The sequence below is a fragment of the Dendropsophus ebraccatus genome, chromosome 11 (assembly GCF_027789765.1).
Source record: "Dendropsophus ebraccatus isolate aDenEbr1 chromosome 11, aDenEbr1.pat, whole genome shotgun sequence".
NCBI classification, from domain to species: domain Eukaryota; kingdom Metazoa; phylum Chordata; class Amphibia; order Anura; family Hylidae; genus Dendropsophus; species Dendropsophus ebraccatus.
In genome coordinates this window covers 50,496,531-50,522,318 of record NC_091464.1, presented here as the reverse complement: position 1 = coordinate 50,522,318, position 25,788 = coordinate 50,496,531, and the positions used below count along the sequence as shown (strand labels likewise).

The following is a 25,788-nucleotide window of genomic DNA, read 5'->3' as shown; positions in this document are numbered from 1 at the left end:
TTAAGTACAGCTCCACCTTGTAGCCAAATAAACATTTCACCAGTTGCCTTTCCATTGCTGCCAGTCTATAATCTGTCCCATCTCTAGTGGTGGCCATGTCTCTAGGTGGAGAGGGCAGCCATAGCTGTATGAAGGTTTGTGTGGTCATCCTGCATTGGCTGCATAGGGCTAGGGCAGCAAGGTGACTGTCACACAACATGAAGATCACAATATTGCACCTAATAACTGTAAACGTGACATAAATATGGATTTTTGGTTGCAAGTCGCTAGAGACTTTGCCAGCACTGACCTCCATATACTCCCCATACAACTGTGATGCATCTGCAACATCTCTGTAATTTGGCTATATATTATTATGGCTAAATCCCAACTGTACCAAAGTGGTTGTCTGACAAAAAAAACATGTTTAGGGTATAAACCCACACACCGTATATGCAGCGTATTTACTGCTGCGATACGCAGCAAACTCGCAGCAGGTTAGATCTAAATAACTGAACACAGCATCAAATATGTACCAACAAATCTGCTGCGTATTTGTTGCATATCTGCTGCGTATACGGTGTGTGGGTTTATACCCTTTAAGGGATTTTTCTCTACTGACTTGCTTGAATCCCACTACTGCCAATTCTGACAGCACCCATGTCACTGCTCCTCACCACTTCACGGTCTCTATCTTAGCACCAAACTAATCACCAGCTGGATCGGCTGATTAAGCATTTCCTGTGTGTCAAGTGGTGAGCAGTATGGACCCAAGCACTGCTAGAAGGGAAGTAGTGGGAATTTGGAGTTGGAGAATCCATAAGGTTTAATGACCAGATATTCCCTTAAAAAGGGTTTTACCAGGAAAAATGACTGCTAATGCATATGCTTCCCTACAAGTCTGTATACTTACCATCCCCTGCCGTAGTATTTTTTTTCCTTATTCCAACAACATTTGGTTCCTGCAAGAACCAGATGCTCAGCCCAGAGACTGGTTGAGCTGGCACAGAATGTCATTTGAAGAAGAAAGAACAAGACTGCAGTAGGACTGCAAGATGATGACAGCAGGAGCAGCAGCAGGGGAGTAAGGGAGGCAAGTATACTTTTTATTTTATTTTATATAAGTGCACATGGAATCATATACATAAGTTATAATTTTACCAAGACAGCCCCTTTAAAAAGGTATGCAAGATTTGAAACCACTGTGGTAATTTCCATGACACAATGTTTCCTACTCCTATCTTAAGATGTTCAGTAACAATAACCATTATAAAGTTTTATACTTTTAACTAATAAACATTAAGTATTAATTTATATGGACAATTTGAGGTTGCAGTATTCTGCATCATACTTAAAACTGCTAAAAATGTTACAACAATCATGTAACTAAAAAAAACATCAATTACCATCAAGTGCATGAAAGAGCTGTTTAACACCATCTACATATACAGAGACATTATCTATATGTGCACACAGACCGGAGTATACATGCAGCAGTAATGACAGTGACATATTGAACATGTAATGCAGGATATTAATGACAATGAATACAGTAACACTTAACAATCCTAGAGAAAAAGACATTTATCTTTAAAATGTTAATTTGTACATTTACTAGTAGACAATATCACACAAGACACTTCAGTTTAGAGACACACGATTAGAGCTTTATGCAGAGTACAGATATTATGATCAACGGAGTATTTGATCATCTATTTCCCATCATCTTTAAGCTGGGTTCACACTACGTATATTTGAGGCTGTATTTTTGAGGCTGTATAGCAACCAAAACAAGGAGTGGATTGAAAACACAGAAAGGATCTGTTCACATAATGTTGTAATTGAGTGGAAGGCTGCCATTTAATGGCAAATATGTGCTGTTATTTTAAAACAACGGCTGTTATATTGAAATAATGGCAGTTATTTACTGTTATATGGCGGCCATCCACTCAATTTCACCATTGTGTGAACAGAGCCTTTCTGTGTTTTCAATCCACTCCTGGTTTTGGTTGCTATAAGGACCTGACATGAGGACCAAATACAGCCTCAAATATACATAGTGTGAACCTGAACTTAGGCTGCATGCACCCGATCATACTGCAGATGCCTCATATTTCAAATGAGAAAACATACTTTTCTTGAAGTCATGCAGAGGCCTGTGCCACCACTTGCCATCCTACAATGGTAATCTCCAGAAACGTTACATTAAAAGACAAGACACAGGTTGCTGCAATATAGTGGTACATACACTGCCTGTGGGGCCTGCAATGTAACCTGTAGGCTTTGGGGTGAATTCACATGCAGATTTTGTTGCATAAACTAAAAATCAGTTCCAATGGTCTGAATGAGGTGGGTTTATTGGATAGGTTTGCTGCAAGTAACATTCAGACGAATTTACCAATTGCAGAAATTTCTGCAACAAAATCTGTCACATGTTCAATGCCCATTAGGCGTCACCCACACATCAGTTATTCCTTTGGGACCTCTGAAACTAGGATCATTGACATCCTGGAGAAAATCAGTTTTGCATCAGTTTTTTCAGATCAGCAAAAAAAAATAGAAGAGTAATAAAGCCACAGGGTGGAGCTTGACTAGGACTTGCTAGGCAACACAACAGTAATTGTGCCTTAGTGCTTTGTCCGTTATAAAAACGACCCACTGACTTCTATTCTGCAAAAAAGTAGGACCTGCACTTATAAGGTCTGTTTTTGCAGAATGAAAGCTTCAATAGATCAGTGGTCAAAAATGAATGTGTGGAGGACCACAGTGAAATCAATGAGCCCTTACTGTACATCAGGATCCTGATTCATGGATAGAAATAACTGATGTGTGGATTAGGCCTTGGAGTATTTTCACATGCGGTGAAGGTAGATTTGGCTGTGGATTCATAAATAATGAATCAGATATTCGTAAATTGGCACTCAGCAAGTGCCCGATGCTTGTAAATTAGACATTTGTTGCGAAGGACTCAGGACTTCAAGAAGAATTCAGTAGGGTTTAATTATTCAAGCTGTACGCTACTTGCGTTGCGGCTTCACCAGGGCCTTTCTCAATAGCTACGTTTGTGTGAATAAACCTTGTGGATTCATAAGTAATCCACAGAAAATCTGCAAACAATACTGCAGCATAAATCGGCAGGCTATAGATTTAGAATCTGAACCTCAGGTCAATTTCCATTTCCATTTTTTTTTCCATTGTCTTTAAACAGGCTTAAACGGCAATGGGAATGGTACCAGCAGACCCATTGCTGTCTCTTATGGGCTGCCCGGACGATTTGAAGATCGCCCGGGCAGCCCCCCGGCTTTTACCCGCTCCTCCTCTCTCACTGTCGACGTGTGTAATAAAGTCTTAAACGCTCTAAATGCATATGTCAATGCAAGATTTTAATTTTTTACTTTTCAAAAATTATGAAAGATTTTAAACTTTCTGTCTTCACTTTGTCATTATGGGTTATCAATAGAGATGATCGAACAGGCCCGAGGTACAGGTTTGTTCAGAGTACCGCCTGTAAAACAGGGATACAGCCTAGGTAATAGGCTGTATCCCTGTTTTCCCGGCGGTACTTGGGCTGTCTCCACCTTCCCCAACGACCGGGAAGGCAGCAGGAGTCAAATGCCGATGGTTCGGGTTCGTACGAACCTGAACCTCGGCCCTGTTCGATCATCTCTAGTTCCTAAATGCAGAATAATAGGAAAAGTTGATTTTTATTTTAGCACAAGATGGCAACAAAATGTGAAAAAAACTGAACAGGTCTGAAGATTTCTGAATGCATCGTATGTTGAAATACCTTATCAATATGCCATCAGTGCTTGTGAATGAAAAAAAACACTTTCTGTTAAAGCATATTTCCAGTTAAACTGTGACCTTAAATCCATCTCAGCTAACATAATTGTACTTGTAGGGATCTAGATAAATGTTTTTTGCAAATACAATCATTTAGCAAACTAGGCTCCTCCTCCTGATATGCTGCTCTTTTCCTACCATTGTTGACAGCTCATTGTCTTGGTTACTGACCACCACTCTGCTCTAAAAGCAGCAGTCTGTGTGCTGTAAACATAGCTATAAAATATAAATAAGGTATAATAAATAAATAAACACATTTAGACAATGGAAGGGAAAAAGCAGGTACAGTGGTACCTTGATTTAAAAGTAACTTGGATTGAGAGCACTTTGCAAGAAGAGCTCACAGTTTTCAAAATTGTAACTTTGTTTAAGAGCATTGCTTTGGTTTGGTTTAAGAGCTCACATTACTTGGTGGGAGGGGGGGTGGGGGAGGGGTATGGTCTGCATAGTGGGGTCTACAGTACTGTACTCTGACCCAGGAAGTCTCCCCCACCTTCCAAATCTGGCAGATCCACTACGGGCTGGGGCTTGCTTCAGGGGACAGGACTGTGGAGGTTATCTCTTCATAGCTGTAACCCCTCTCTCCCTGGACATGTACGTGCCCACATATATCCTGCTCATTCCTTCATGCTCCCTGCAGTCTGTCATCCCTTGTGTTTCCCATCCTTTTTATTCCTGCTATAATGTGCCTGCACTTACTCAGCTATACACACTGCTACTATAATGTGCCTGCACTTACACTCAGCTCTACACATTGCTGCTATAATTTGTCTGCACTTACACTCAGCTATACACACTGCTACTATAATGTGCCTGCACTTACACTCTGCTATACACACTGCTGCCATAATGTGCCTGCACTTACACTCAGCCAGTCACACTGCTGTATAGAAAAGTTTCCGTCGCTGTCCTCCTCAGCTCTGTGATTCTCACTTCCTGATTGGTCCATGCTGAACACACACCCCTTACCTAATGCTGTCATGTGACCACACAGACCTCTGACAGCAGCCCTGCTTCTCTATTCTAGTCTGTTGTACTACACTACTGCATTATGGGGTTCTGCACCTCCATCCTGTATCTACAAACTGCTGCTGTTTCTTATGCACTTATTATACATTTTACTCCACATGCCGATTGCATTACTGTACAGTAACTTATAATATGACATATTCAGCTGTTTCTAAATGTTTGTTTCATTTGTTCTACATGTTATTCAGAATTTAAAAAAATTATTTGGGGGGTTTGGAACCAATTGTCTGCACCACTGTATATTATAAGGAGGCAAGTTTGGTAAATGAATGTATTTTCATTGTGCTATGTCTAGCATGGGGCCTGAGGAGAAACCCAAATAACCAGTTTCATGAAAAGTAATGAGCAGTGTAAGCTGAATGAATCACTAAGGTGAGATATAATACCTGCAAGAACATTTAATAGTTTGACTGTGTCTCGCTGTTTTCTTCCCACTTTGCAGATAATGCATTCTTGCCCCTCTCATCTCCACAGATCTCTACAAGCAGCTGTAATGTGATCCCTCAGTGAGCTGATGTCTGGAGATGGATTTGAACTTTTTTTTTTTAAGTAAAACAGAGCAGGAGTAGCTGGGAAGTGGAGAAAAATGAATTTTCTTATTTTAAAAAATGGCTTTTTATTCCACTTGTACTATTGATTTATTTAAATATGTTAAAATGTACATGGCAGCGTACACCTGTCATTTCAAGTAACTTTTCCAGATAACCTGTTGTGTGTCTACATGAGTATCAGCACTATTACTGACTATCATATATCTTTTATAACATGCATCTACCATGAGGGTAGATGCTATCTGCTATAATGTCTCCCATCCACTGCACAAACAAAGTAGGGGGGACCTGCTCTTATATATTTGTATAACACTGCTGGGGGCAGCATTTGCAAGGAAGACATTATAGAGCAGTTCTCAACAGTCTAAGCTGTCAATCAAGCACTGGGGTGAGTTCTAATACAGTAAACACGTGTAGTCTCTTTGCACCGTTTGCTTTTGTCTTTTTCCAACCACTCCCATTCCCTTCTTTGCCCTCCTCCTCCTTAACCTTATAAAGACAACATGTAACTGATCCTTCAGTAAGCTGATAGTTCCTCTTGGTTTAAAATGGGAGTCAGAAAAGGGGAAAGCTGTATTTTTCTGACAAGATATATTATGAAGGTTTTTTTATATTTGTACAAATTTGTTAAAGCAGCTGTGCTTATTTAAAGAGTAAAAAATTTTAACTGGAAAAATGCTATTCAATGCAATGTATAGAAGGTGCTTATGAATGACAAGTTTATGCTTTTTATTTGGCCAAGAACAGTTCTTAGTATAATTACATGAATTCACCAATACTATAAGGCAGTTTGGCCAGATTTGCCGCCTGGTCAGCATAGCAGTAGCGGGGCAATTTTACACATGGGTATACACGATCTAGTACACCATTTATAGTTTTCTTTTATCTTTCATTCAGCATATGCTATCAATGTTGTTGGAGAGTCTGTAAACACAGACCTGACAAGCCAACTTGTCATGGCATCAGTCGGTATCCATTCCTGGAGACATGCATTTCCAAAATGACGTGCTGTGAGTTACAGTACCTGGGCCACACCAGTGACAGTTAACGCTACACCCTCGGCCGTCTCTACGTCCTCGCACCTGGGCTGTAACGTCATTATCTCTAGGGAAATCCTGCCAAAAAAGGTAAAACATTTGCACATTTTCCAGTTTGCCATCATCAACTTTACACTTCCTATAGCTCTCCTCCCCCCTTCTAGTCCATAGTCACAATGTTCGCAATGCTCAGCTCCGACCTTAACGCTTTTCAAACAGATGGTCCTTTTGTAGAATTAAATACACCAGCACCAAACGGTAACATTGGACGGATAAGGAAAAGCAGATGTCTGGATTGGGATCATAAGAATATTTAATATTTCCACCCTCAACCAGTTATGTCTCAGATGAAGCAGGTAAAGAAGAGACAATGTTAGTAAGCAAGGTTAGTAGAACCTACACTTACATTAGAGAGAAGTGCCTACGTGTATATGGGTCTATCATATGCCTGGGAAAGAAAAGTGTAATATTCTGGGATTGTGCAAGTGTATTTCAATGAGGAAAGACAACAACAAAAGGATGGGGAACGAACGGGTAAAAGAACGCACTATTTGCTGCAGCTGCCACTAGAGAGAATGCATACTGTATTACTAAAAGGTGTTCCCCATCAACATCACTTATGTATCGATTGAAAAGAAGAAAAAAAAAAAAAAACAGAACAAAAACGCTTGGCCTCAATTGGGTAATCAACGGCCTATGAAGACATTAAACTTCTATGGGCTGGGACCTTTCCTGGCATGTATGTTAAACAGAGTAAACAGAATGTACAGGAACATTTCTCAAAGATGGATCTAATGAATTAGCCATTGATTCCATTAAAAGGTGTTGTCCGAGGATCAGAAGATTGTTTCCTTTTCAACCATCAGTAGGTTAGAAGCAACTTTGTCCTCAGCGCCCCATGCACAATAGGGACATATCAGTGGGTAAGATGCTTCTAACCTGCTGATAGTTTCCCCTGCAGGCGTCTTTTCTTAGGTGCTCACTTCCTGTGAATCCAATGTGGAGGGGACAGGAGTATATCCTGATTATCAGGTGAGTCCATACATGATGAGCAGGATACACGCCTGCCCCTCCACATCTTGGAAGGTGGATAAGAAGTGAGCACCAGAGAGCTGGCGGACCTTTAAGGTCCACATTTACAGTTAAGGTCCCTCACCATAGGGAAGACATAAATGTTCAGCCATGTCCAACGTTACTATGTATGGGGAGGAATAAGGAGATAACTGTTGGCTGAACAATTGTTATTGAAGGTGTACTGGCACCTGTCGTTATAACTTTTAAAATCTAAATCAACATTAGATGTGATATAAAGCAAGTTTACAATTTACTTTTTTTTTTAGTTATCATGGCCATCTGAACGCTCACAGAGTAGCCAGTCATGTGATTGATGGACACATTGAGGCGTGACTCTCTGTACAGGTCAGACTTCATGTGTTAAGTCTCTTTTTATTGCACCCAGCACGAGACTGAAAATCTTCAGGAGACTGGACCTGGATTTCTGGTGAGTACAGCTTTGTTTTACAGCATAATAACAAAAAATATATATATAATAATAACTGTAACCTGCAAATTTGCTTTATATCACATTACTGTTGATTTTGATTTTAAAAGTTATAACAACAGGTACACTTTAAGTCTTGTATAAGTCATTCCACTAACCAAGTGTTATGATTTCCCAGGGAAATGCCAAGTGAAACAGGAAATTGGGATATTTGGTACGTGTAGTAGCTTTTACAAGACAATAGAACGGATGGCTGATTCATTGGATTCAAGTTTTGAGAATCTTACAGTAGGTTTGCTTAATTGTAATGTTAGATGTACACTACAAACACAATGTAAATCTATGCTTACCCTACATTGCATCACATGGTAAGATGCAGCCATTGGCTGGGGGTAGGAGAAGGCTGGCGGTGACCAGCTGACCACCAGGTCAGCTTCTATTTATACCAGAATTGTCTTAAGGAGCCAGCCAATGCATAAATGTTATTTTTTATTGCGGGATCTTATTTTCTTACACGCTGCAGCTAGCCAGAAATCCTGAAAGTCAGAAATAGCAGAAATAACCTAATACAGAGCCAGCTTCCTATTCTCCTGAGCATAGACTGGGCATGTGTTTCTGGTGTTATGTAATGGAAGACGTTTACTGTTCAGTGAAGCCGATGTGGAAAGCAGTGAGAGGTCAGAAGCTTTCAATGACTGGTTAAGGTTGTCCGCATCTCTATCAGAACAGTTTAAGTGTTAAATCTGGTTTTTGCCGTTTACTGCTAGAGCTTCACATTACGTCCATAGGTGACTGCTGACTGTACATAGGAGGGGAGGTGAACATGGGAAGGAAAGTTGAAAGCTTACACCTGGGAGGAAGAGTATGAGATTAGGGGTTAATGCAGAGTCCTCTGGTCGCCGTTTCTGCTTATAATAAAAGAGATCAAGAAACTCAGGAGCAGAATTAGGAAGCTGGAATTTTATTACCTGTGCAACCCCTGTTACGTACAGAGGGACCCCCTCCGATGTCTCAATATTCTCGCAGCGACATAGGATGGTCATAACCTCCAATGACAGTCTGAGCAGCGTTAAATGAGGGCAGGAGGACAGCAAATACACAGAGCAGTTACCAGAGAGCAACACACAAACCAGTTACACCAAAGGAAAAAAAAAAGGAGGTCTGTAAGTGTGGTTAGTGTTAGTCCGCTGCTGCACCAGCAGCCATGCAGGGTGTCTGAAGTAGCTGGAAGGTGTGTTATCTATCACAGGCACTATTCACACAGCTCATATCTGGCTACCTACTACACCAAGAGGTTGCTAGTGGTGTCACGACTATTGGAAATGAATATCAAATACAGATTTGAAGGAATTTTCCATCAATTTTTGTGGGCTGCATACTTTCTTTACAGTATGGTTTACTTTCAGTCCTATTTAAAACTACAGATCCTGTTGCTATGTGAAAGGTAAGTTTTGCAATATGATCAATGCTAAACTGACCATTGTTTTCTTGCAAAAAGAGAAGAAAAAAACAACAACTATGCAAGTGTTTATATATTATTATCCCACTCAGGAAACAGGCCTGGCGATAAAGGGAGATTAAATGTAGAACTTTAAAAAGCTCGTACTTTGTTAGCTTTGAGCCCATTTATATAATAGATATACACTCATCTATGTATGTATGTAGTTTTAAGAGTTGCTTGTAGGTGGTAGAAATAATTTTATGATGCTATCAACACATCATAGAAAGGCACACAGTAAAGCAGGGGTAGGGAATCTAGGCTCCCCAGCTGTTACAAAACTACAACTCCCATCATGCCTGGACAACCAAAGCTAAAGCTCTGGCTGTCCAGGCATGATGGGAGTTGTAGTTTTCCAACAGCTGGAGAGCCAAGGTTCCCTACCCCTGCAATAAAGGAAGCAGTAATCAGTTGTAAACTTGTGGGAAACCACAGAATATCACTTCCTTCATTCAGCGATCTTACACTGTACTTGTGGTGTAATACGGCTTAGATGAAGGATAGGGGCTTCTAGAAGGATCCTGAAGGACACTGGTCAAATCTGTACTGGAGGTTTCATTAGAAGCATCCATTGAAGATCTCCTCAAAAAATCCCAGATTAAATAGTGTGGAACCATGGCAAAATCCCTCTCTACCTCGCTACAGTAAAGAGGGGGTGTCGGTGCTCTCAGTGTACAGAAGATCCAGTACCACCAATATTTTTGTTGCTTTGCTCCTATAATGAAGCAGAACAATGGAAGAAACAACCATGGTGTGAACACAGCCTAAAATAGTTATTCCACTAACAAAAAGGAGTGTTTTGCATCTTTAAAGGGGTTATCTAGGATTAGAAAAACATATAAGGGGAGATTTATCAAACATGCTGTAAAGTGAAACTGGCTCAGTTTCCCCAGCAACCAATCAGATTCCACCTTTCATTCTCCAAAGAGTCTGTGAGGAATGAAAGGTGGAATCTGACTGGTTGCTAGGGGCAACTGAGACAGTTTCACCTTACACCATGTTTGATAAATCTCCCCAATAGCTGCTTTCTTCTAAAAACAGCACCACACCTGTCCTCAGGCTAGTTGTGGCATTACTACTACTTATACTGCCACATTGCCTGTCAAAGATCCTGGTATTGCTGCTTTGTCTGCCAACAATAGCCATAACCCTGCACATTCTGGTTCCGATCTTGTTACCTTAAAAAAGGATGGCAGTTTTGTAGGCTGTTACTGCTGCTGCAAAAAAGAGGCTTTTAAAAGGGGTCATCCAGCGCTACAAAAACATGGCCATGTTTCCCCCTCTCTTGTCTCCAGTTCAGGTGTGGTTTGCAATTAAGCTCCATTTACTTCAATGGAACTGAGTTTGAAACCCCACCCAATCTGAAAACAAGAGAGAGGGAAACATGGCCATGTTTTTGTAGTGCTGGATAAGGCAAGGTTCACACTGCGTTTTCAGCATCCGTTTAACGGATCCGTTTTTTGCAAAAAATAGATGCATTTGTTTGCATCCGTTTTTGATCTGTTTTTTTTTTTTACGCACAATAAAGTACTGTTGACACTATTAAACGGATGCTGAAAACGCAGTGTGAACCCAGCCTAACCCCTTTAATACAATGTGTTTATTCCCAGTCATTTTCCTTTTGAGTTCCATGGAACAAAAGATGGTTGAATTTTTTTCCCCAAAAAAAGTTATACAGTTACACGGATTGATAAATTACCTCTATAGAAAAAAACAACCTTCCAGTACTTATCAGCTGTTGTATGCTCTGCACAGTGCTCTCTGCTGCCACCTCTGTCCATGACAGGAACTATCCTGAGCAGGAGAGGTTTTCCTTTACTACTGCTCTTGACAGTTCCTGACACAAACAGAGATGGCAGCAGAGAGTACTGCGTCCGACTGGAAAGAATACACTCCAGAACTCTTCAAAGCATACCTGTCATTAAAAATTACTTTTCACGTTTAAAGTTTTGCCATCAATGCTCTGTTGTTTCCTAGTTCTAAATAGAAATGTAAAAACGTACACCCGAAGGCTGTAAGCTCTGAATGGAGGGAAAGAGATTGCCAGCTGTTTGCGTATCCTTATTGAGACTAAAGGGTGATATTTTTTGTATTTTTATTGTACATTTTGTATTTGCAACAAGGAAACAACAAAGCCATAATGGCAAAGTTTAATACATTGTGGCACGTAGTTCTTTTTACATATATATGCTGCTAAATATATACATAAATATGAACATATGTACATAAATACATAAATATACTGCTTTGTGCAGGACATACAGCAGCTGATAAGTACTGGAAGACTTGAGTTGTGTTTTTTTTTTTAATAGAAATAATTTTCAAATCTTTTCTCTGGAGTACCCCTTTAAGGGAGAAGCAAAATGTTCACACAAATAATTAAGGATTTTTTTTTCACACCAGGATACTTCAAACAATTGACAAAAGTTTATTTGTTTGAAAAATGGTGGCCATGGATCTGCCGGACATGGAGCATTGTTGCCTAGCAATAGCTATCACAAGAATCCCGCTGTCATTTCTGATGATTTTTTTCAGGGCCAAGATCAAATGAGATCAAGGATGTCTATAGAGGAAAGTGGTTGAAATAAAATGTAATGCGATATGTGACGGCCGCTCTTCTCCCACATTCTGATGGTTACTTTATAAAGGAAATGCAAATGAAAAAAGCTGCAACATTTGATTCACATGGTAAGAGCCTGAACTTCCTTGTATGTTTATAATGGAAAATTACTCGGAGTCAGTCTTTGTGGTTGTAATGTTTACAGAGGTCATAACTGCTTGAGGGTTACCATTGCTATGTGTTATCATCTATAAACCAAGAGCAAACGTAACCAGGTTAATGTTTTATTGTAAAGACTAGGAGAAAAAGAAGAAGTTATTGCTGTACATACACAGGTTTGCTGCTGGTGAATTTAACCACAATGCATCTGAGATACAGACCATGGCTGTCACACACATAGCCCCCCCAGCTGTTAGGAAACAACAATTTCCACCATGCTTTGGACATCCAGGCACGATGGGAATTGTAGTTTTCCAACAGCTGGAGGGCAATGAGTTTGACACCACTGATACAGATAGCCGGACAGCCACAGTGTATAACTATTCAGCCTGCTATTCTTCTAGCTATATGCACCTCCTCCTATCGATTAGATTTTACTATACAGGACTGGACAATTTAAGAACCTTCTGTCTATCTGATCCTTCCATCCGACTTAATACAAGTAACCATAACAACAGATTGTGACCGCTGGCAAATAATCTTTGTCGACCAAGCAAGTTCGGGGGCATGCTGGGGTCTGTGGCAGACAAATCAATTCATATAATGAGTGTTTATTAGTGATATCTAATGGGTAGAGATGAGCGAACCTGGAGCATGCTCGAGTCGATCCGAACGTTCGGCATTTGATTAGCGGTGGCTGCTGAACTTGGATAAAGCCCTAAGGCTATGTGGAAATCATGGATATAGTCATTGGCTGTATCCATGTTTTCCAGACAACCTTAGAGCTTTATCCAAGTTCAGCAGCCCCAGCTAATCAAATACCGAACGTTTGGGTTTGGATCGACTCGAACCCGGTTCGCTTATCTCTACTTATGGGTGAAGAGCAATGAATGTCATGCTTTGCCTTAAGGGGAACACGTAATTATATATATGTATATGTATATATATATATATATATATATATATATATATATATATATATACAATTATTTTTTATTTATTTATTTTTTTAAGTGAAGTATATTTTCTAGTCTGTTATGTTATCTCCTGGTGCATTTGCTTTTTTCTGTATCATGTATTTATTGTCTTTTCTGAATCTGTATTCTGATTATAGGGGCAGCCATCTTGACGTTATGTTTTAGTTTTTTTTCTAATGATTTTTTTTGTTTTTTTTTTAAATCATGTCCTTTAGTATTGAGAAAAAGTTCAGGTGGGTGCACACTATGATTGTACCTTCCGTATATACCAGCAATCTGTCAATATAGGATGCTTATTCATAATGTTTTTTAAAATATATTGAACTTAGTCACTAGCTGCCTACATTCAGGCCATTGAAGACAATAGGGCCCATGCCTGTCCATATATGGGTTGGCATCCCATTTTGACAGTCATCCCATTTTCACATATACATCATAGAGCTGGGAAAATAAGTATTTGATACACTGCCCATGTAGCAAGTTTACCTATCTACAAAGAATGGAGAGGTGTGTCATTTTTATCGTCTGTACACTTTAACTGTGAGGGACAGAATCTATTTATTTAAAAAATAAAATTGCATTGTATGATTTTTAAATAATTAGCATTTTATTGCATGAAATAAATATTTGATATGATAGAAAAACAGAACCACGCTGTATGTACGATAATAACAATAACTACAACTTCCTGTTCTTAAACAAGCCATCATTAGGTTTTAGCTATGGAAAAACTTTTTTTGTATTATGCAAAAGTAGTAGAACAAAAATCTATATAAAGAAAAACAGCTTATTATAGATATCGGAACGCAGGGATGAAAAACAAATACTGTGTCCTTAATGGGGTTAAAGTTTTCAGGAAATAGTAACACTAGTCAGTCTAAAACGGTTTGCTTAACCAAGATGGCTATTGTCAAGCATGTGTACTTAACCTCAATACATGTTATGTCACACCATTGACCGTGACATTGGGGAAGGAAGGATGGAGTTCTCTCATTGGACATATTACCTAACTTACTGAGAGTGTACATAATGTGTGAATATATATATATACACATATACACCATATCCCAATGATATCTAGGGCTTTTATTCAATAGGCTGACATCACTCATATACTGAATATACTAGTCCAGAAATTGTGCGTGTCCACTGGGTGTAGGTGATAGCAACTGGAGGGTTGTGACACAACTGAGCAAAGACACACAAACATTATAACTACAGACTGAAGCTACACAACCAGAGTGAAGTGCAAAAGAAACCCACAACATGCAGGATGTGAAACGGTGATGAGAACAAGACATCAATGCTTAAAGTGAGAATACCCCTTTAAGTGTATTTAGTTATAATGAAGGCAATACCATGAATTCTCAGTCAGAAGGCATACACTATACTGAGTGGATACCAGCAGTGTCTATGAAATAATACGTCAGTCATGCGAACTTCAACATTGCAATTCTACTGAACGGGAAAATTTTTGAGGCATAGCCAGCAAAGTTCTTAAAGGGGTATTCTCATCTCATAAAACAATGGCATATCGCTAGGGTATGCCAATGCTGTACAAATGGGGTTCAAACATCTGGGCGAATAGGGCTAGCTGTGACTCCCTGCATAGCTTGGTGTCTGGAAACAAGCCAGTGCAGGGGAAAAAATAAAGAGAAACACAGTACTTCATCAGCGCTGCTTCCTCTTATTCTCCTGTCTCTCTCTCTCTCTCTAAGTAAAAATACTGACTGGATGTGTGATACAAGGATGGCATAGCACGCAGCATGCAGTGCCTTCTCAGGGGAATTACATATAACGGTGTAAGATTTCTTTTTCATATGTAATGTACTTATGTCCATTTGGTAAAAATAGAATCCATCACTGGAATAGGCTATTTCTGGGGAATTTATAAGACATTCAAGGGTCACTTAGGGGTGTAATTTGCACTAAACACCCCCCAAGGTGTGATTGTGTGCTACAATGCTGCATATGGCAGTAAGAGAAAATGATGGCCTGATCAACTTATGCCCCAAATTTCGACCACCAAGAGAGTTTTTATAAGACTATATAGTGTTTGGCACCCATACTGCCACATTCTGGATTTCATCTTTTCATGTTAAAAAACTACTTTTTTTTCCTTCAGGAAAAAAGTTTTCCTGCTTTCCCATGATCCCGTCCCATTTCTGGTACTCCCTCACGATATTTCCCCTTGAATCAATGCAGCCCTATACTATAACATTCCTACATGTTTCCATGGAAACGGAGTATGCCAAAAATGTGTATTTTGGCATACAAGCGTGTAACCCAGAACCCAGAGAGGAATGAACAGAATATTAGTATTACTAAGACGTCTTATCATTGCTTCCATTTGCACAAGTCTGGTCTGAGTGAGAGAAGTTCATTTATTACAACATACTGCCTTGATATTAGGTGGCGTGGAGGAAATCTTACACCTTTATAAACGATGACTACTGTACAATGTGGGAAGGCATGCGAGAGAAGACAATACATTTCTTCACGTAGACATTTAAAATTAGGTCACCCACCTTTTGGTGTCAGAAATACACCACCACGCCCAGGACCATCCTCCATACACATACTGCTTAGAATCTGAGCCACAGCAACCACCTGCAGAAAAAGAAGAATTACACAATGATGGATGAATGTGCAAAAACAATATAAAATTCACTTGTTTTAAGTGTAACTACCATTTAAAAAAAATAATACAAGCAGTCTTTGGAATTCATATACACTTCTGACATGTCACAAATTTTTTACACTTAGTTACACATTAAGATAGACTCACACCTAACAAGTTTGCAGCGGATTTCATGCTGCACGTATTGCAGAGAATCCTCTGTGATACTCATTACCATTAGAGTCTAGACCCCTACATGCTCACAGCGGATTCTAATTCCTCTGCGAGAATGTAGCGGCAGCTACTTCTATGCTGGGCTGGTAAGAATAATAAAGACCCCAGGCTTACCCACTCTTCCAGTGTGCTCCCATCTGCTTCTTTGTGTCCCGACTCGCTGACAGCCAAATCAGCCAATCACTGTGCTGTCCGCCGGCTGTCAGTGGTTATGCGGGCTGTCAGTGAGCCAGGATCCAAAGAAGAAGCCGGGAGGGCGCTGAAAGAATGGGAGTGGGTAAGTATGGGGTCTTTATTATTTTTACCTGCCTGGCATGGAAGTAGTTAAAGAAAGTTGCCACTACATTCTCACAGCGGGACTGCAGGGCTATAGATTGTAATTGTAACGAGTATCTGCAAATTTGCTCCGACATGCGCAGTTTTCAATCCACTGTGAGCTTGATGCATGTGAATCTGCCCTTAAACTTATTTTTAAACATCAGGAATATATTTTAAAAAATTCACGCCTGTACCCACTGCAGTCAGAACAGGCCATTCATTTCTCCAGTAGTCAAAGCAGCACCAACCTCCTCTCCCTAAGCAGGAAGTCGCAGCATAACCCCCAAGAAGTTGCAACAACTCCTCCTTTCCCTATACACTCTTCTGTCACACACTATTGATAAATAAAATGTACAGGCAGGGAGCTACATAAGGCCCCGTTCCCACTGAGCAAAGCTAGCGGAATTCCGCAACGGAATTGTCCGCCGCGGAATGCCGTTAGCCTCCCGCTCATAATGGTAGTCTATGGGAGGCGCGCGCTGCTGCTCTGTTTGCGCTGAAGAATGAACATGCGAGCCCGGCAGGTCCTGGCAGTTCCCATACACTACATACTTGCTGCGGTCTAAACGACCGCAGCAAGTATGTAATTATACCGCCCTTAACCCCTTCTGCTCCCCCGCTGTGTATATACTTTACCTGTCCTTGCTGCACGGGTCCGGCGTCCTGCTCTCCCGTCCGGCCAATCAGTGGCTGCGGCTGGGCAACACACTGATTGGCCGGACAGGAGAGCAGGACGCCGGACCCGTGCAGCAAGGACAGGTAAAGTATGCTTACAGCGGGGGAGCAGAAGGGGTTAAGGGCGGTATAATTACATACTCGCTGCGGTCGTTTAGACTGCAGCAAGTATGTAGTGTATGGGAACTGTCAGGACCTGCCGGGCTTGCAGCGAGAATCTCGCTGCGAGACCGTCCGTGTGAATATACCCTAAGGCAGGAAGCAAAATACATATACAGTGGTACCTTGGTTTAAGCGTAACTTGGATTAAGAGCATTTTGCAAGAAGAGCTCACAGTTTTTCAAAATTGTGACTTGGTTTAAGAGCATTGCTTTGGTTTAAGAGCTCCCTGTACTGGGTGGGAGGGGGAGTGAGGAGGGACATGGTCTGCATAGCGGGGTCTACAGCCCTGTACTCTGACCCAGGAAGTCTCCCCTACCTACCAAATCATAGCAGATCCACTTCAGGCTGGGGCTTACATCAGGGGACAGTGGGGGTAATCTCTCCATAGCTGTAACCCCTCTCTCCCCGGACAGAGAGTGCTGCTATACTGTGCTCACCCTATACCCTGCTCATTCCTTCATACTCCCTGCAGTCTCTGTCAGCCCTTGTGTTTCCTATCATGTCTATTCCTGCTATAATGTGCCTACAGTTACACTCAGCTTTAGACAATGTGCCTGCACTCACACTGTCATTCTGTCACTGTCCTCCTGCGCAGCTCTGTTATTCTCACTTCCTGATTGGTCCATGCTGAACACACACCCCTTCCCCATTGCTGTCATGTGACCACACAGACCTCTGACAGCAGCCATGTTTCTCTACTCTAGCCTCTTGTACTACGCTACTGCATTATGGGGATCTGCAGTTCCATCCTGTATCTACAAACTGCTGCTGTTTTTCAGGTTTATTCACTTACTATACTTCACATGCTGATTGCTATACTGTACAGTAACTTATAACATATTCATCTGTTTCTAAATGTGTGTTTCATCTGTTATACATCTTATTCAGAATAAAAAAAATCATTATTTTGTGGTGTGGAACCAATTGTCTGCATTTCAGTAATTTCTTATGGGAAAATTTGCTTTGGTTAAAGAGTGATTTGGATTACAAGCACGGTCCCAGAATGAATAATGTCCGTAATCCAAGGCACCACTGTATATCTGAAACCGATCCCTGGAGTGGTCTGAATGGCTCTTACAGTCTACAGTATGATGTCCACAATTTCCAGATGTCTTCCAGTCTAATATATGACAGTCAAGGTCTCATTTTAAGACAACAGTGGAGCGCTGTTAAAGGTATAAATTATGTATTACAGGGCATTAAACCATTCTGGTAATGCTTAAGAGATGAATTACCAAAAGAAAAAATTAAACATTAAAAATTTTTTAAAAAAGACATCGTAATGTTGTCTTGCTCTACAGACTTTTTTGGAGACATGAAAAAAAAAAAAACCACCAAAATGTTTAACCGCATTACAGAGGACAGAGCAAAAACCTAACAGCAGTCTGTACAGTACAGATAATGGAGGCTTCCCTAAAACAAAATGGAAATTGTAATTTATGCAGCAAGAGAGATGGATGGGGGATAAGAGCACATCCGGGCAGAAATAACAGCAGAAGAACAATCACCTCTGTCCTACAACCATTCACACAGGGCCGCACAAGATCATTTACAAATCTAATGTAAAGACATACTTAAAAGCGGAGGTGTCACGACTCAAACGCAGCACTATCTCTGAGGACGGTGTGCAACAGATTGTAAACCAAGATTTTATCCTCTCAAGGATGCAACCAAGGTTATTTTAACAGCCATGTAGACGCTACAATTAAAGACATGTAACTGTTCTCGCCTTTTTGAATTTATAAAATTTCGAATTATAGCTTACTACAATTGCTGCATTCAAATTGTACGTCTGGTTTCTATGATGTTACACTAGGTCACCAGACTCATCAGTGAGGATACTTCCCAATACTCAGCAGAACAATAAGGGCAGCGGAAGGAGCGCCATGGTACACCAACATCTGTACAGGTTTCTGGTACCTGAATTTATCAGATATATAGGTAAAGTGGTGTAGAGATGTGTGGAAATCCCACACATTGATCGCTTAGGAGCTGTATTCCAGAAGTAAGAACTGTCCACACTTATTATACATAATATATATACTAGTGTATAAAGTTATATGCCCCCTGTGCACTAAAAATAAATAAGCCTGCATACTCACTACATACTGCTTACTGCTACCTCTCCCCTGTTGCAGTCAAGTGTCCAGTCCTCTTCTTCCTCCTTCCGATAATGGTTAGTGCCCACTCAATCAAAGGAAGACCACAGCAGGGACTAGAAGACTCGACAGCAGCAGTGGTGAGGTAGCAGGGGAGGTGAGTATTTTTAGCTTCTGTGTACAGTGAGGCATATACATATATATTTGTTTCTCTGGGAAAAAAAACAACACATTTCTTTACTATTAATTTATCGGTCCCAAAACATCTTGCTGCAAATACAGCATGAAGACAAGTGATGATGAACGTCATTTGCTGGCTAGATCACTCACCACGGGCCACACATCCCTATAGGAGCCATCACCTGACTGCTGTAGTCATGTTGTGAGGGACAGTTTGAGCCCATGGCTACAGTTTCGATAGGGGCAACCTGCACAGGTTTGTGAGGATTTAGCCTGGTTATGTTCATAGCGTATATAATGATCAGTAGCACACCAGCCAGCTGCATTTATTCCTTTTTCATATACTATTACATTCAAGGCGTCATGTGGCTCCACAAAAGACATTAAAGTTTACTTGAATTATGACAAAATAACGGACGTTTTGACTCTTTCTACACAGAAAGGTTACGAGACAGAGTTGTTAAAGTATTTCATATGACGCAACATATTATGTGAGTTACCGCCATGAGATCATGTGCACAATTCCTCCACAATGAAATGACACAACAGTTCCCAACACAACGTATGACCTTCTCACCAGTTCATATACAGGAAGTACAAGGTTCCAGAGCAAAAATGACACGTTCACAATCATACACACAATACACAATCACACATCCTACAGCAACTGGTTTACACATAGGACATGAAATGGGGAACAGCTACTGTGATGGAAAGAGACCGTGTCACTTCAGTGAAATATGGTTATAGGTCATAAATACATGGCTTCCCCATGGCTGACTCCAAGATGTCTGTAAAAGCCCTGTGACATGTAAAGCTCCCTACCACCTTCTCATTGAATATCATTTACCCAGTTTGTGAATAGACTAGGCCAAACAACTATCACTGTATGTAATCAAATGTATGTATATCCCCTGTATCTTCCATACAGGGTGGGGGTTATGATATAAGAAATATCATCTGTGGTGGGAAGGAGGATGTGGACTTTAGCAAGGATAATAAAGAAGGAACCCAAAAAGAGGGGAATCTTCTCCCAGCCCACCCCAGTACTGAAGGGCATAATAATGATGGCCTAGTGTGGCCATCAGTGACACAAAGTAGGTCTCCAATTGGACTGGAATTTATGTATGTCCATTTACTTCTCTCTTTTTGTTGCTGTAGCCTCATGTATCAAAGTGTCCCTGTCACTATAACCAAAAGTAGATGTGATATAAAGCAAATTTGCAATTTACATTTTTTTTTTTCGTTATTGTGGAAAACACGGCACTTGCTGTTTTCTAACTTTTTTTTTTCTTAAAGAGTCATAAAACAGGAAGTCCTGTGTATCCCAGGTCATCTGAGCACTCACAGAGAGAAGGCAGTCATGTGATTGATGGACATATTGAGCAGTGTCTCTCTGTTCTGGGCTGAATTCCTGTATTCAGGAGACTGGACCTGGATTTCTGGTAAGTTCAGCATAGTAACAAAAATAATGAATGTATATTAAAAAGTTGCTTTGTATCACATATACTGTTGATTTAGATTTCGAATTTTATAACGACAGGGACACTTTAAAGCCTAACTATATTAGTGCAATCCTAAATAACATAAGGGCCTGACCATGCTCCTTGGGGTTTCTGCTTGCTCCCTCCCCAGTGTCTTCCTGGCTTCTGCCCGCTGTCAACAGCTGCCTCTGGAACTTCAGAGTTGGTCTCTAAAGTGTCAGACCACTAAGCCAATCATTGGCTGAGAGGAGACAGAGCCACGGACAGTAATTGACTAAGCAGTCTGTCACTTCAAAGACCGGTTCTGAAGTTCCAGCGGCAGCTGCGGAGAGCGGGCAGAGGCCAGGAAGACACTGAGGAGCGGGCAGAAGCCTCAGGGAGCGTAGACAAGTGTGTGCATACTTATTTTACACTAAAGGCAAGGGCTGCATGGACACCGCTAACGATGACGGTGCAGTCATTGCTGCACGATAGTCGAGCCATATAATAGGCTCAGCAAGTGAGCGCCAAGCAGATCGGCACTCGTTTACACTGCTGATCAGGGTGTGTAATATGGCCCTAAGTTGTGGCTTGTGCCTGTTACTGTAATAGTACTAGAGCGCACAGAGCACAGAGACTTATGTGTTTTGAACAGTGGCGTCCTGTCTGCCGTAAGTGATTTGAGGAGGTAGCGTTTGTGTGTGGATGTGTGGACTGGTTTTAAGTTGTGCTCAACTCATTATAAGCCTATTACAGACCCATTACAATAGCCTATTATAATAAGTGCATGTGGAAGTGAGTGTAGAGTGCCCCTTTACAGACAGACCCAGGTCATGTCTTAGGGGAGGCCGGACATGACAGGTACTAAAACCTTTCACTAATCTTTGAACCCAGTCTAAAGGGAAAGTGCACTGGAGCAAGATGCACCAAACTTACCCAACAAGAACGAGCCTCGTATTAACTCTTCCAAGTCTTTTTACCATTCATGCACCACACTTAGAGTAGATTTCTGGCATACCTTACACCAATTTCACGTATTTACACTTGATAAATCCCGCTTTTTTGTTTCATCAGCAGTGGATAATAGGGTTTTTCAGTCCGGATATGAAATAGTGCAACCCTAAGAATGGCATATTTTCTGGCGCATACCTTACATCACATGTCCTACATTCGCCCTCGTGTGCAGAGTAAATACAGGGGATGGGCAGAGCAGGGAGTCTGTCAGGTGCGGTGTCTGCCGACAGCCACAAAGCAGAAAAGTGATGCTGAACGAGAAAACTTCTAATTTACAGCTGTCCTGCATATATGTGTACACAGCGCCCTGGGAACACAATGATATACACACCCTAATATAGCCTCAGTCCTGGGCTGTATACTACAATGTCTCCTACAAAAACCTCAAATGAATTAATAAATACTCCAAAATACTTGAAAAATCACAAAGTTTATTTTAGACACAAATCAATTTCCCATACAACACATATCCACAACTACATCACATCAGACAATTTAAAAATACCACAATGGGGGCCGGGTAATAAATACAGAATGTGTGGTCACAAACTCAGGATGTGCAAAGTATATATAATTCAATCCAATAATAAATTCATAGGTTAAATATTATGTACACAGTAATGCCAAGAGTGTGATTCAAATAAAGTCACAGGATCCTCAAAGAAAAAGCTACCACTAGAGATGAGCAAACCTGGAGCATGCTCGAGTCCATCCGAACCCGAACTTTGGGCATTTGATTAGCGGTGGCTGCTGAAGTTGGATAAAGCCCTAAGGCTATGTGGAAATCATGGATATAGACATTGGCTGTATCCATGTTTTCCACATAGCCTTAGGGCTTTATCCAACTTCAGCAGCCCCCGCTAATCAAATGCCGAAAGTTCGGGTTCGGATGGACTCGAACCTGAACCCGGTTTACTCATCTCTAGCTACCACCCAACGATGTTGGGCTGCCAAACGACACTGATGCAATATATACAAATATATATGCCAAATGCATACTTAGATATTGCACTTCCCTATAGTCATAATCTTAAAAGTATATTGCACCATGCCCTACAATCTCTTGTAACCTGATCATGTAAGACCATTAGCAATATTGAAGTCCAGAACACTTATATCATGTCTGACCCAGTGGCCACTAATCCCGCACCCTTCCTCCTCACTCCAGCGTCTTTCACTGCCTGCTTGTTCCCGGAGCGTATACTACGATGACCCAATATGGGGCTGAAGGCTCGCTCATCCTCATTTCTGTGCAGAGCTGTAAAACTAGTTCAATATACAAATACATCAAGTGAAAATAAACAGACATTCCCATCACCAAACCAGTTCTAAAAAAAAAAAAAAAAAAAGCTATAGAAGCTCGGTCTAAACCTCAAACACTGGACAAGGAAGTGAAGATAGATACTATGAAAAAACCCTTTGTGTTTTGCATACCAATATTTACAGGTGGAGCGTGAGACAAATGTTTTTGAATGATCAGGCTGGCTCAGGTACGTGCTGCACATGGTAGTCAGCACTAGGAATATACTCACAGGCCCTGTTATAAAAGCTACATGGCTGCCTCTGCTAGATTCACAGTCCAGGAAGTGCCACGTAGCCGCATTGTGTGCATATATACACTCACGAGAGCAGAAGGATTATGTATGCATCCAAAATATTAGGAGAGGACACTATCAAATGGGTGGGTGTCAACTCCCAACACCAGAGGCAAAACAGCCGAGCACTGCAGCCTCTTCATTACCAGGCCGCGCAGCTCCATACACATGACAGTGTCTGTACCTGGTACTGCAGCTCCGTCCTGTTCCAGTGAAATAGCTTTTTTCCTTTCCCAAACCGTAACAATAATATGGTAAATGGCCATGATCGAAATTCCTTAGGGTCCATTTACACAGAAAGATTATCTGACAGATTATCTGCCTAAAATTTGAAGCCAAAGCCAGGAATAGACTATAAACAGAGATCAGGTCATAAAGGAAAGACTGAGATTTCTCCTCTTTTCAAATATATCGTTCCGTTTAAACGTTTATAGTTATAAAAAACACATTGTTCATTCGAAATAGTTAATCATACGATCGGGGGAATTATCGTTCCGTGTAAATGCAGCATTAGGCTGTTACATCATGTACATTAGTCTGCAGCTGAGCAGACTAAAAGTCACTTTAAGAGTGCCTTCACACGTACCGTATCGCTGCATATTTAACACTGCGTATTTATCGATGCGTGTTTGGTGCGATTTTTACGTGCGAGTTTTGATTTTCACATGATTTTCATGTGAAAATCAAAACTCGCATGTAAAAATCGCACCAAACACGCAGCGATAAATACGCAGGGTTAAAAACGCAGCGATACGGTACGTGTGAAGGCACCCTAAAGATAGCTTAACACATACAATATCGCAGCAGATTTACACTGCGAGTTTTGCAGCGAAATTCACTGTGATACCTGGTACTGTCATTTTCTATGGCAAATTTTTATTTCACAGCGACAACGTATAGCCCCATGCCACTTAATCCGCCGCTGCTGGGCTAATACGTTACCTGGCTGCACTCCTGCTTGCTTCTCAGGCTTCCTGACGTCACACTCCACAAGTGGTTGCGGCGGGACAGCGCATATTGGCTGAGCGGGACGTATTGAGCATCCCATAATGGATGGGATCTGTATTCACAGCATTTGCAGCCATGCTTACAGCAAGGGAATACTAATAGAAAGGGGAAGTTTACCTTAAATCTCTTATGTCTGCTAAAATGAATTTCAGGATTATTGAAGTGCGGCTGCATGAGCACAAGCTAAACGATGAACAAGCTATGAATAGGGTTTTGTTTTTTTTGAGAATGGGAAAACTCCTTTATTATCGGTACTTTTTAAAAACTACAGTTCACCAAGAGCCTTCGGTGCAATCCCCCAATTTTGGGATGTCACGGTAACAAAATTTTCTGTTCAATACTGATATTAGTATAACTAAAACAATAGATTATAAAGAAAAACCCACAAAAATACAAAATGTATCCATTTTCTTCAATAAAAAGTTTATTGGCTTGAACACCACAATGTCACATAGCCAATGTTTGATTTTTCTTTTCCCCATCCCAATCCCGTGCAAGCTCCTCTTCCCCTTTATGGTCAATTCACATATACAAGATCTGCGGCAGATTTGATGCTGTATGTTTTATTATCTACTTACATTCATATCCGCATCAGTTTACACCGCGATTGCAGTATAGCCCCATCAAAATCTCTGCAAAAATTGCGCTGTTTGCTGCCAAATAGGGGGAAAATATTGGCACAAATGCAACAAAATCACCAGGTGTGAACACAGGCTTGGGTGATATACCTTATGGTTCATTTGGCACAAAACATTCAATCAGATGACAAATGAGTGTTTGCTCATTTCTAAGCTCTTCGCTATCCCTATTACACAGGCCGATTATCCGGAACTGTAAGAAAGCTGCATGCCAGAAAATTGCAGACAAGTTGCTCAGATATTTTGGTTGTGTAGCTATGTCGCCATAGAGCCTTATGGTGGTTTTACACGGAACGATTTATGGTTCGAATTTGCATGATAATCGTACGTGTAAACGCAGTGAACGATCAAGCGACGAGCGAGAAATCGTTCATTTTGATCTTTCAACAACTTCTCAAATCGTCGTTGATCGTTCGCAAAAAAATCGCAGATCGTTCCATGTAAACAGTCTTTCAACGATTTCACCTATGTATGAGATAGGCTTAAGCGATCACAAAACGATTTTTCCGTACGATGTATCGTTCCGTGTAACCGCTGATCGTTATGAAAAAAACATTGTTCATTCTAAATCGTTAATCGTGCGATCAGGCGAATTATCGCTCCGTGTAAAAGTACCATTAGCCTACGATGCATGTAATCTGATGCATC

The 25,788-nt window shown here is 40.9% G+C and overlaps 1 protein-coding gene across 2 annotated transcripts in view; it reads right to left on the bottom strand.

Moving 5' to 3' along the window:
- FLOT2 (flotillin 2) overlaps positions 1 to 25,788 on the bottom strand; it is a 41,126-nt gene that overhangs the window by 11,547 nt on the left and 3,791 nt on the right. Inside the window, exons 2-3 of one of the 2 annotated variants that reach the window (XM_069946070.1) lie at positions 15,663 to 15,744; positions 8,909 to 8,999 (exon numbers count right to left, since the gene is read on the bottom strand). In XM_069946070.1, coding sequence (XP_069802171.1) covers positions 8,909 to 8,999; positions 15,663 to 15,744 — 173 coding nt within the window. Of the gene's footprint in view, positions 1 to 6,426; positions 6,518 to 8,908; positions 9,000 to 15,662; positions 15,745 to 25,788 lie in introns of both variants that reach the window. The other variant, XM_069946071.1, reaches the window with a different exon arrangement.